General features: G+C 36.9%; 1 protein-coding gene across 21 annotated transcripts in view; it reads left to right on the top strand.

Annotated features, from left to right (window-relative positions):
- RICTOR (RPTOR independent companion of MTOR complex 2) overlaps positions 1–12,853 on the top strand; it is a 161,599-nt gene that overhangs the window by 80,683 nt on the left and 68,063 nt on the right. For all 21 annotated transcript variants that reach the window (XM_070056653.1, XM_051853789.2, XM_051853790.2 and 18 more), the window contains 4 exons: positions 298–424; positions 1,854–2,023; positions 7,924–7,991; positions 10,442–10,509. In XM_070056653.1, the coding sequence (XP_069912754.1) occupies positions 298–424; positions 1,854–2,023; positions 7,924–7,991; positions 10,442–10,509 (433 nt within the window). The remainder of the gene's footprint in view (positions 1–297; positions 425–1,853; positions 2,024–7,923; positions 7,992–10,441; positions 10,510–12,853) is intronic.

The following is a 12,853-nucleotide window of genomic DNA, read 5'->3' as shown; positions in this document are numbered from 1 at the left end:
GTAAAGGAGAAGTCTTATTCTAGAGTAACTTAGAATTGCAGAAACATTAGGTCTTATTGGTAACTGATTTATAGTTTGGACTATTAGGAAAATATCAAACATTTTTTCATTGTAATTGTTACTAATATTTTTATGAGTTATCAATTTTATTGATCCTTTGAAGTATCCATATGAAGCAAAAGATTAAAATTTGTGCTTTATAAATATTCTGTGGTGTTAAATACCTCAATATGAACAATTTAGGTTGAAAAATGTATTATAAAACTACTAACTTTTTCTGATTCCTCTCTTTTACAGATGATCACTGTGAATGCTTCCCTGTTTCCTAGTTCTGTGGCCAATTCATTAATAGCAGTTGGAAATGATGGACTTCAAGAAAGGGACAGAATGGTGCGAGCGTGCATTGCTATTATCTGTGAACTAGGTCAGAATTTTCTTCAAGTGACAACAATTTTAGAATGTGTAACATTTCCTAATGCCTTTAATAAATTTGTATGTAAATTCATATGAGAAGTTCAAAGAAGCAAAAGGAGAATCAAACTTTGTAATTGAGGATTTTTAAGTACTATCTACAGTACCTATTGATTCAGAGAAGTCCAAAATGTGATCAAGGGAATTAACAAAATAAAATTTGATCACATGTCAATGTATAAGGATGCCTAGAAAGCTATGTTCACGTTCAACTTTTCCACATAGAGTATATTTGTAATGAGGCAAAAAAATGAGCAAATAAACCAGTGTAACTCACAAATGGAAAAAGAGAAGTGAAATCATTTGGCCTGGAGGTTAAAATGCTGGCTATAACACCAACATCCCTAAAAGAGTGCCTGGATTCAAGCTGCAGCTCTGCTCTCGATTCTAGCTTTGTGGTAAAGTACCCCTGGCAGGGTAGTGGTGATGACTCAAGTAATTAAGTCCCTGCTGCCCATGTGAGAGACCTGTAATGAGTTCCTTGCTCCTGACTTTTGCATGGCCCAGCCCCAGCCATTGTGGGCATTTGGGATAAAGAGTGGTTGGGAAATCTGTGTGTCTCTGTCTCTCCCTGCCCCATTCTTCCTGTATTTTGTATTTCAACAATCTTAAGAATAATAGAAAAAATGATACTTTACCAAATGAAAACTGTATATAACAAGTTTAATAAGAAATGTATATGACTTGCTTATCTGTTTGGGGCAGCACTTTTGGCTTTTGAATTTGTCAAATTGATTCTCAAGAAGGCACAAGTAATCTGAGTAGCCCTGAGAACAGTAGTTGCCTGTGCAATGAAAGAGAACTCATTGGAAAGTAGTATTAGGGAACTTGATAGGATGATGAAAGTTGTGTACTGTGAGTAGGTGTTGGTTACAAGTGTGTGGATGTTCGAAATTTATTGAACTGAACCATTAATATCTGTGTATTTTATTGTATGTAGTTACAACTCATTTTAGAAAATATAGAAGAAACTTCATTTTAAATTTCACCTGGGAGAATAAACAGGAGAGAAACAAAGTACACCATTTTAAACAAAATCTAAAGTTAAATTATAAATCAGACGAAAGGTCTGAAACAGATACAAGGGTAATGTCCTCACTGTATTAGTAACTCCCTGCAAGTAATAGGAAAGAAATGTCTTTCCAGAAAACTATGGACAAAGCATTATGAAAGATTGTTAGAAGACTTTTTAAAGATCAGAATTGGATAGGTTTAAATATATTCAGGAACTCTTTTTAGATACCTTACATCCACCTCTTTTAAATGTTAATTAGATTTCAAGTCAGAAAGGAAATTAAGTTTGAAAGTAAAAGCCCATGTTTCTTAGTACTTTTTGTAATTACCTCCAGTATAATATGTTAAGTATTTCTCTTTTATTTTAGCACTTCAGAATCCAGAAGTGGTGGCCCTTCGAGGTGGACTAAACACCATCTTGAAAAATGTGATTGATTGCCAATTGAGTCGAATAAATGAGGCACTCATCACTACTATTTTGCATCTCCTTAATCATCCAAAGACTCGACAGTATGTACGAGCTGATGTAGAATTAGAGGTAGGAGCTTTAATATTTTTTTTTGGTTTTAAAATATGACTGTAAGTATATTGGTACTTTGAAAATTTGAAGTTAATAGATGCAGTTTTATGTCAAAACCTGAATTAACCAGACTGGTTTATTCCCAGCTCAGTTCAGTTTGGAATGATATATAAATGGTATTCCTAAGAACATTTTGTCAACATAAAAGTGAAGCTTGTTTTGTATTATCTATGAAAAGTTGCTAAGGGAATTATACAAGTAAGATTATATTAAAACTTTTGTTTACAACCGTTTTATTATATTAGTAGCATTGGAATAGCTCATGCTAATTAAAGACTATTCAGTAATCATTATTTATACTCTTTGACCTTAGTAGCACTTTGTTAGCAAATATAAGATACATTTGAAAGAAAGTGCATTCCCATTTTTTTGAAACACATTTGGGGCAGCTGCTCAGCCTAGTGATTAAGATGCCTGAATGTCGTGTTAGAGTACCTGGGTTCAATTCCTGCATCTGGTTTCCTGACTCCAGTTTCCTGCTGATGCACACAGTGGATGGCAATGGATGGCTCAAGTAGTTGGGTTCCTCCCACACGTGTGAGAGAACTGAATTGTATTCTGTCTTGAGCTTTAGGCCTGGCCAGCAGTTGCAAGCATTTGCAGAATAAGCCAGCTATCTCTCTGACCTTTCTGATTATTGGGGTGTGTATATGTCTCAATCTCTGTCTCTCAAATAAATAAAATTGTACATTTAATTTTTTCTTTTACTAACTCAGTTTTTATTAGAATTAGTGTAAAGTAATAAGGCTACTACATATCCTCTTTGTAAAAATGTGTATAGTGGGGGCTGGTTCGGTGGCTGGGCCCGGCACTGTGGTGCAGTGGGTTAAGGCCTTGGCCTGAAGCGCTTGCATCCCATATGGGTGCCAGTTAAGTCCTGGCTGCTCTTCTTCTGATCCAGCTCTCTGCTGTGGCCCGGGAAAGCAGTGGAGGATGGCCTGGGTCCTTGGGCCCCTGCACCCTCGTGGGAGATTCAGAAGAGGCTCCTGGCTCCTGGCTTTGGATTGGCGCAGCTACAGCCATTGCAGCCATCTGGGGAGTGAATCAGTGGATGGTTCACTCTCTGTCTCTACCTCTTTCTATAACTCTTTTTTTTTTTTTTTTTTTAAGATTATTTATTTATTTATTTATTTGAGAGGTAGAGTTACAGACAGTGAGAGAGGGAGACAGAGAGAAAGGTCTTCCTTCCGTTGGTTCACTCCTCAAATGGCCACCATGGCCAGAGCTACGCCAATCTGAAGCCAGGAGCCAAGTGCCTCCTCCCTGTCTCCCATGCGGGTGCAGGGGCCCAAGCACTTGGATCATCCTCCACTGCCCTCCCGGGCCACAGCAGAGAGCTGGACTGGGAGAGAAGCAACTGGGACTAGAACCTGGTGACCATATGGGATGCAGGCAGAGGATTAACCTAGTGCGCCACTGTGCTGGCCCCAACTCTGTCTTTAAAATAAATAAATAAAATAAATTTTAAAAGTATATAGTGGAGGTTGGAACAGAATTACCACACACTGTATTTTTTTAATTTATTATTTATTTGAAAGAGTTACAGAAAGATAGGGGGAGAGACAGTGAGAAAGAGAGAGAGAGATTTTCCATCTACTGGTTCACTCTACAGATGGCCACAATGGCTAGGGCTGGGCTAGGCCAAAACCAGGAACCAGGAGCTTCTTCTGGGTCTCCTATGTGGGTGGTAGGGGCCCGGGTACTTGGGCTCTTTTTTTTTTTTTTTTTAATTTTTTTTATTTTTTGACAGGCAGAGTGGACAGTGAGAGAGAGACAGAGAGAAAGGTCTTAACTTTGCCATTGGTTCACCCTCCAATGGCCGCCGCGGCTGGCGCGCTGCGGCCGGCGCACCGCGCTGATCCGATGGCAGGAGCCAGGAGCCAGGTGCTTTTCCTGGTCTCCCATGGGGTGCAGGGCCCAAGCACCTGGGCCATCCTCCACTGCACTCCCTGGCCACAGCAGAGAGCTGGCCTAGAAGAGGGGCAACCGGGACAGAATCCGGCACCCCGACCGGGACTAGAACCCAGTGTGCCGGCGCTGCAAGGCGGAGGATTAGCCTAGTGAGCCGCGGCGCCGGCCTGCTTATGGCTAATTCTTTAAAGCCACAATCATCGCTTCTTTTTTTCCTTAAGATCCAGTGCAGAAATTGAGAGCATAGACTTTGGTTTATATAAATCTGGTTTTGTTTTTTTGCTGTATGACCTACTGGCTTTATGACCTTACAAGTTACTTTCTGTTGGACTCAGAATTTTCATAGGTAATATGAAGATCAAAGTTTTCACCTTAGGAAACTGAAGGTTAAATATATAAATAACAGTAATGTAATGTTAGTAATAGCAGCAGCATTCATGTAAATCTTATTATGAGTAAGGCAATATTCCAGGTACTCCCATTTAGTAATTTAAATCTACATGATATACCAGGAATATCATAAATATTCAGTAAATGATGTAAATGCTTTGGATATTCATCATCATCTACTTTATCATATTCATCATAGAGTCTACTGTTGGGAGAATATTGTCATCATTCTTATTTTTAAGTTTAAATTAATTTTTTTATTTCCTTTTCTGTATACAAATGAACCAATGCTTTTATATTGTCAGAATCAAATCTTTTTCCTGTTAAAATGGCTATGTTAATTAACTCAAATTTTAATAAAAATGAAATCCCTTTTCTAGTTTATCCTGGCTTCTGTTTTTGCTGGGCGTGATATATTTTGATTATAAAAGAAAAAGTTTATTTAATAGAATAATCTTTTTAGAAAAACTGCAAGATTCGTAAGTTTTAATTTTTAAAATTTTAAATTAAAAAATAATGTTTTTTGAACAAATTTTGGGTAGTATGGAATAGTTCCTAGCATCTGCTGTGGAAAACTAGAAAAACTAAACCATTAGGAAAATCATATATTTAAAGCATAGTAGAGCTGTGAAAAGAGTAAGGGCCAGAGGGAATGCATTTCTAGGTATGAACGATTCTTTGAAAATTGTGCCAAAGCTTCAGATATTCTTGGGGGAATTGGCATTTATAAATTTTAAGTATGCGGTTGGGGCTGAAGATACGACATGGGTCTGAGTAAAAGGCTAGAATATTGGGTAATCACATGAGTATAGAGTGACAACCTAGAGATGTGAAAACTCCCAGGACAAGTCTGGTGTACTCTCCAGACATTTGATAAAATAAAAATTTACTCTGAGAAAAAATTAGAATGTCGAAACTTTATAAAAGCACAATGGATATATGCTCTTTTTCTTGTCATCACAAACATAAGCTTACCTAGAGGAGTGGCCATGGGCAAAAACTGAAAATCTTGGCAGTAGTGAAGTTGCACTGGTTATATACAACAGCATTTTCCCCCTGGAGTTGTTTGCTGATCCAGGGTAAAGTTAGAAGCTGAAAATCCAGGTTGACTTTTGACTGGGATGAGAAAGTCAGAAGAGCTATTGGCAGTTCTAAGGCACTGAAGTGACAAAACTTGATGTTTCATAGCTCATTTCATGTTGGCATCTGCCAAATTCTGAAGCCATTTCGATGGGTAACTGAAGATCTAAGCTCAAAACTTTGATTATATGTCAAACAAACAAATCAGTTCCACTGTTAAGGAGGAAAATACTTGATGAGCTCTCTATTGGAAGCATTGGAGGATCATACTTTAGGAACATGGGAAAACCAGAGTTATCCGTAGTATCATATTTACAGTATAGTCTCAGTTTAACTCAGTGATTAGGATGAAGTGCTCATCCCCCTTTTCTATCTGTCTAGTGAAGATAATGGCACTTGGAGCCTTTTATAAAAACATTCCATGTCTGACATTCTATCAGAAATTTCCAAATACACAAAAAGATTCAACTATCTGACAGAAAACCTTGAAGAAAAAAAATCCATAGAAATATGGTCACATGTAATATAGATGGAGGAAAAAGATTTTTAAAATAACCATCATTAATCCACTGTATCCTGTCATCCTATATAAAGAACACCTCTGAAAATTTAAATTGGATAATAAATACACCACTTGTGGTAGCCTTGAAATAAATATTATGTTGATGAAATATTCACAGAATTAAAAATTTGGAACTTACTGGATTAATTTGTTCAGAAAGAAAAAGAAAATATATGAAATAAAGAATTTCACTATGAAATTGGATATATGAAAAGAATCAAGTGGAACTTTGAGTATTGAAAAATAAAGTACCTGGAATTCAGAATCAATACATTAAAAATTCAATTTGGATAAGAATATATCATTAATAAGCTAGAAGATCAGTGGAAAAAAACCATTGTAAAGCATGGTAAAGAAGACAGAAAAGAGTTAGAACAGAGTAAAAGAGAATAGAAATAATTATAGTTTTTGGAAAAGAGAGAAAATTGGCAGAAAGAAGCAATGGTCAAAACTTTGTTCTGAAACCAATTAGGCATTATATTTTTAAGCTCAGAAAAAGACAAGACCCGAGAGGATTAAGAGAAATGCTGCTCTGTCTTAGATTACTTTTCTGTTGTGAGAATGCTATAAAACAACCCAATGCAAGGTACACATGGTGAAGAACTCAGCCCTCTTGCCAACAGCTGGCACTTTGTGAACGAGGCATCTTGAAGCAAGTGTTCCAGCTGCAGTCAAGCTTCAGGTAACTGCAGTTCTGGTGTACATTTTGACTACAGTCTTCTAAAACCCTGAGCCATAGCCATGTAGCTAATGCTCTGCTAGATTCTGTTTAAAAATGTTTCTGAAAGAGACACAGAGATAGAATTATTGTCTGCTGGTTCACTCCTCAAATGCCCAGAATAGCCAGGGAACAGCCACGTCAAAGCTGAGCCTGGAACTCAATACAGGTTCCCCCATGTAGGTGGCAGGAATCCAAGTAATTGGTCATTGCCTACTGCCTCCAAGGGTGCATGTTAGCAGGAAGCTGTAATCAGGAACAATACCATTACTTGAACTCTAGCTCTCTGATACAGGGTGTGGGCCTCCCAGCTGGCTACTTAACCACTGGGGTAAATGCCCTATCTTTGTTTCCTAGATATTTGACATGCAGAAACCAAGTGGGATGATAAAATATTTATTATTTTTTAAAAAACGAGTCACACAGAAAGGCTAAAGGGAATCTTCAAGTAGAAGGAAAATGATGTAGGACAAACTTAAATGTAGAGAAGTAAAGAGTACTGGAAAAGGTAAATAAGAGCGTATGACTAAATCAAAGAATACTGACTGTTAAAAGTAATTCTTACTATGTCTTCTGTATTTAAAAAATACTTAGAATTAAAATTCATGACCTTAGGAATACTATAGGTAAGTGGGAAGCTTGGTGACTATGGTACTGGTTCTAAAGTAGCAGGTGAATTGTAACAAGATTGTTCAGCATAAGGACAACACACAGACATTACCTGGATTTTTTATTTTTTACTATGAGAAACGAAAGAAGAATGTAATTAATAAAATAAAGACAATTTATATAGTTTTCAAAAACCACAATATTAATTTATAGTGTGAGAGGTAAGGATGATGCTTATGTTGGTGACTGATTACAAAGAGATAATGACAGGGCTTTGAGAACACCGATACTGTTTTCTTTTCCTGGTGCTAGTTAGAAGAATGTGATGAATTTGAGAATTTCCATTGAATTGTATATTTATGATCTGTGCATAGCTTTAGATGCCTGTGTTATAGCTCAAGCAAAAAGTTCAAAAAATGAGTTTGGACATTAAAGAAAATCACCAATTGAACATATTCCTTGATGAGTTTGAAGAAATAAGTCCCTAAATAGTGAACTCAATTAGATATATAGAAAAATGGAATTAATTTTAGCTTGTTACAGAAAGAATACAGTTTATAATGAAGACTTTTCTTCTTTTTAAATTAGCGAATTTTAGCGCCCTATACTGATTTTCACTACAGACATAGTCCAGATACAGCTGAAGGACAGCTGAAGTAAGTACCTTTGGCTTCTAATTTATGAGGTGATGTGAGTGTTACTGTTAGAACTTTTATCTGATGGCATGTAGTATCAGAAAAATCTGAGTTTAAGTAAATCTATTTCATAGAATTATATTGCATTTTTCTCATAGTTAATTGTAGTTTGAAAAAAGAAAGCTTTGGGAAATTTGAAGATAAATCCTGTATTTCAGCTTCAGGGAAATCTATTAGGTTTGTATTGCACGTATTGTTAGCATCAATTATATTGAGAAGCAATGAAACAACACTGAAACAATAGAATACCAGTAGGGAACAGAATGAGAGTAGCCTTAAAACAAATTGAGTCAGCAGAAGGGTGTAGTATTTGGAGTTCTGAGAGTAAATTAATGGGATAATAAAGGGGGTGCAATAAAAAGCACATGTACCTTAGGTATTCAGAGATAACTTCATAAATAAATGATTCAGGGGTCAAATAATAGATTATCTGGAGAGTGTGCAAAGGTATAATTGTTAAATATGTTAGGAGGCATTTTTCTAGTAGGGTTGTAGAACTGCAGACATTGACTTATTTGGAAAAACAGTATATTTTTAATTCTTTACTAAATTTTAGAAAATTTTCTAAATAGTGGGAAATTTTTGTTCTTCCTTTTCTTCTTAGCTAAAATCGTGCCTTCCTATCTTTAATTACGTCCATCACTTTGGACTCATTAATACCCTGTTACATTATGAACTAAGAAGTCAAAACAGATGTCCTCTAAGACATCTCAAGTTTATTCCTGCTGCTGTAGTTAAAAACTGGAACTAAGCCCCATACTTAGGAGATTTGGAAATTCTCTTGATTGATGGAGTATATATGAGTTTTCTATTGCTACACAACAAAGTATTGCAAATACAGTGGCTTAAAACATTAATTTGCTGACAGTTTGGTAGATCACAAGGTTGTCTGTAAACCGTGGTAAAGAACCCATTTCCAAGCTTATTTGTATTATTGGCAGAACTCGGTTCCTGTTGATTATCAGCTGGAGCTACCCTCACCTTCTAGAAGCCACTCACATTCTCTGCATACGGCTCCCTCCTTCTTCAAAGGGAGCGATAACGCCTGGAGTTCTACTAGCACTTTGAAGCTCTCTTAGTTCTTCTGGGGCCTACTAGAGATAGCTCTCCAGTGAGATAGTCTGCTAGATGATCTTCCTAACTTACGCTCTGCTAAGGCTATATAACGTAAATATAACCACAGTCATGACTGGCGTCTCATCATAATCACAGGATTCAGAGATCAAGTCTTAGGTCAAGACCATTTTTAGAATTATATATACCACAGTGAACAAGAGAGGAACTTAAGTATTTTTTAAATTTGGGGATTGAAGAAATCTATTAAAATCTTTCTTATCCTATATAACTCTGTATTTTAAGTTTCAGGAGTATGAACAGGTGAATAGCAGGGCAAATAAAGATACATTATGACCAGGCAAGAGGGAAATGACTGATTTTAAAAACATTACAAATCTATATAATAGAAATGAATTACCAGCCTATCAATATAAGAAAGTCACCTACATTGTTACTAGAAGGGGCGCTAAAAAACTTAATCATATTGTGTCCAATATTCCTTCTACTTCATCTCCTTCTATTTTAGTTTCTGATATAGTTTCATTCTGACTGATTTTGTAGAGCTTAGTCTGTTTTTGCTTTCTTTTAGCTTTTCATTCTTCTGCAGTCTGATTGCTTGCTATCCAATCTGATCTCCTGTCATTTAACTTTACTCCTCCTGCTCTGTTCTCTGTGGTTTCACAACCATTAAATATTTAGGAAAAGAAAAAAATGATAGCACAGGAAAAAAATAATGTGCTAATAGGGTACAGATATTGGTTAGGTAGCATAAATAAAGTTGCAAAGTTTCTATTAAGTTTTGAAACGCCATAAGCCAACCTTGGGAAATGTTTAGTGACTGTAAGTGTTATGTTGCTTAACTAAGTGTCATAACTGTTGTATAAAAGTGAGACCATTGGATACATAATTACTGAGGAAGGTGGCTGATGATGTTAGTAATATTATAGTTGTGTTATAATATTTCAATGACTGTATAAATTGTTGAGCTTGCCTATTGGAAATGCTCAAATTGAGGCAAAAATTTTGAGTTGGCTTTGAGACACAGAGGATTATTAAGCAGACTGGTATTCTCTCTAATGCCTAATTAAAGTTCATTTAAGACTAGTTTTTAAAAAGAATAGGAAACATAGAACTGAATTTTAAAAAGCAGAATTTAAAACTTATTTTAAATTGTATTGTAAATTTTAAGTTGGAGGTCAATTTATAGTTAAGTAATTTCTGTGAAATAGATCTGATTTTTGTTTTCTTTCTTGATGTCTTGTATTAATTTCATGTGCAAAAAGCTTTTATTCTGATATGGTAACCAAAAAACTCATTTTAACATTTTATTTCCTTGTCCTCTAATTCCCCAAAAGAGAAGACAGAGAAGCACGGTTTCTAGCCAGTAAAATGGGAATCATAGCGACATTCCGGTCGTGGGCAGGTAGGTTTATTTAGGCTACTTTATAACATCCAGGAAGAAAAACATGTCTGTTTTTCCAAGTGTTAAATTAATATTTCAGCATCCAATTAAGTTGTTAACCTAGTCTATATTTTACTAGGACAAGTGGGATTTTTACAAAATTATTAAAATATACTGAAAAAATTTATATTAGCCAATAAGAAATAGTTAGTATTGTCTTCAGTATAAATATACTTGTTAATTGTTTTCAAGTCACTGTGCTAATAATTACTTGGACATGATATGTTAATAAAACAAAGACAAACTTGAACATTAGCTGTATATGTAAGTAAAGTTTGTCATTTAAAAGTAGTGTAGTAGGCAGGTGTTTGATGCAGGGATTATGACACTGCTTGGGGTGCGTGCATCCCATATTAGAGTACCTGGTTCAAGTCCTGGCTGCGCTTCCTATCCAGCTTCCTCCTAACACACACACTGGGATGGCAGCAGATGATGGTTCAATTACTTGCGATTCTGCCACCTACACAAGATACCTGGGTCGAGTTCCTCACTCTTGATTTTGATCTGGCCCAACTTTGGGCTGGTGTGGGCATCTGGGAAGTAAACCAGTGGATGAAGACCTCCTCCTTTCTCTGTGTCTCTACATTTCAAATAAAATGGAAGTAACAGAAACAAAAATAGAAAAAACAAGGAAGAAAATACAAAAACACAGTAATAATATCAAAAATGCAAAGTAACCTTTATTGGCCATCAGTAGTCCCACATTTTTAAGAATTAGAAGTTACGCCTGTCTTTTTGATGGAATAAAAAACAATGTTTTTTTCTTTTAAATCATACCAACTCTAAACATGTTCTTTTATATTGATGATTACCTTCTTCCTTGATTTTGTGGAATAACTGGAGGGATAGCATGAACAGAATGTAGCAGTAAGCAGAACAAGGAAATTTACTTAAATGATTCTTTGTACCTAACTAATAGCCTGTTTCCCATGTTAGTGCAGTTTCATAACCTGTACCAACTCTTAATCTATAATCTCCTTAAACCAATGTCAAAGTTTAAGAAATAATTTTTTAAAATTTAATTCATGTAAGTTTCATATATTTCATATATACAGATTTAGGAACACAGTGACACTCCCCCCGCCCCTGCCTGCACTTCACCCCTTCCTCCCCCTTTCCTCTCAAATTCCCATTTTTTTTTTTAAAGATTTACTTTATTTGAAAGAGTTACTGGGAGGGGTAGAGACAGAGAGAGAAGTAGAGACAGAGAGGTCTTCCATCCACTGGTATACTCCCCAGATGGCCGCAATGGCCGGAGCTGTGTGGGTGCACAGGCCCAAGAAGTTGGGCTGTCTCCCACTGCCTTCCCAGGCCAGAGCAGAGAGCTGGACCAGAAGAAGAGCAGCCGGGACTAGAACCAGCACCTATAATGGATGCTGGCGCTTCAGGCCAGGGCGTTAACCCACTGCGCCACAGCACCATTCCTCAAATTCCCACTCTTAATTTTTGCAAATACAACTTTTTTTTTTTAAAGGTATTTAATTTGAAAGGCAGAGCAAGGCGGGGGGGTGGAGAGGTTCATGCCTCAGATGGCCCCAACAGCCTAGTCTGGCATGAACTCTATCCTGGTCTCCAGCATGGGTAGTGAGGGCCAAAGCACTTGGGCCACCATCCATTGCCATCCCAGGCACATCAGCAGGAAGCTGGATTGGAAACAAAGCAATCTGAACTTGAATTGGTTCAAAGCAATTGAACTTGAATCTGAACTCCCATATGGAATGCTGGTGTTGGAAACCTTGACCTCAGAGAAGCAACATTTTGATTTAAGCAAGTAAATCTATTATGTTTTAATTTTAATTTTGATCCTAAATTTAAACAGAAGATACAAGTTATTCTTAAATATGTATATATATTTTTTGACAGAGTTATAGACAGTGAGAGAGAGAGACAGAGAGAAAGGTCTTCCTTCTGTTGGTTTACCCCCCAAATGGCTGTTACGGCCAAAGCTGCACAGATCCAAAGCCAGGAGCCAGGTGCTTCCTCCTGGTCTCCCATGCGGTGCAGGGCGCAAGCACTTGGGCTACCTGTCATTGCCCTCCCGGGCCACAGCAGAGAGCTGGACTAGAAGAGGAGCAACCGGGACAGAACCGGTGCCCCAACCGGGACTGGAACCCAGAGTACCGGTGTTGTAGGTAGATTAGCCTAGTGAGCCGCGGCACTGGCCTTCAATATGTATATTAATACATACATACATACAAATTGAGCATCCCTAAACTGAAATGCTTCAAAATTTGAAACTTTTTGAGAGTTGGTATGATACCACAAGTGGAAAATTTCACACCTGACCATGGTGATGGGTTAGAGT

Source organism: Oryctolagus cuniculus, chromosome 14 (assembly GCF_964237555.1).
Source record: "Oryctolagus cuniculus chromosome 14, mOryCun1.1, whole genome shotgun sequence".
Taxonomy (NCBI): domain Eukaryota; kingdom Metazoa; phylum Chordata; class Mammalia; order Lagomorpha; family Leporidae; genus Oryctolagus; species Oryctolagus cuniculus.
Note: the sequence above shows the minus strand (reverse complement) of the source record. Positions and strands in the feature narration are given on the sequence as shown.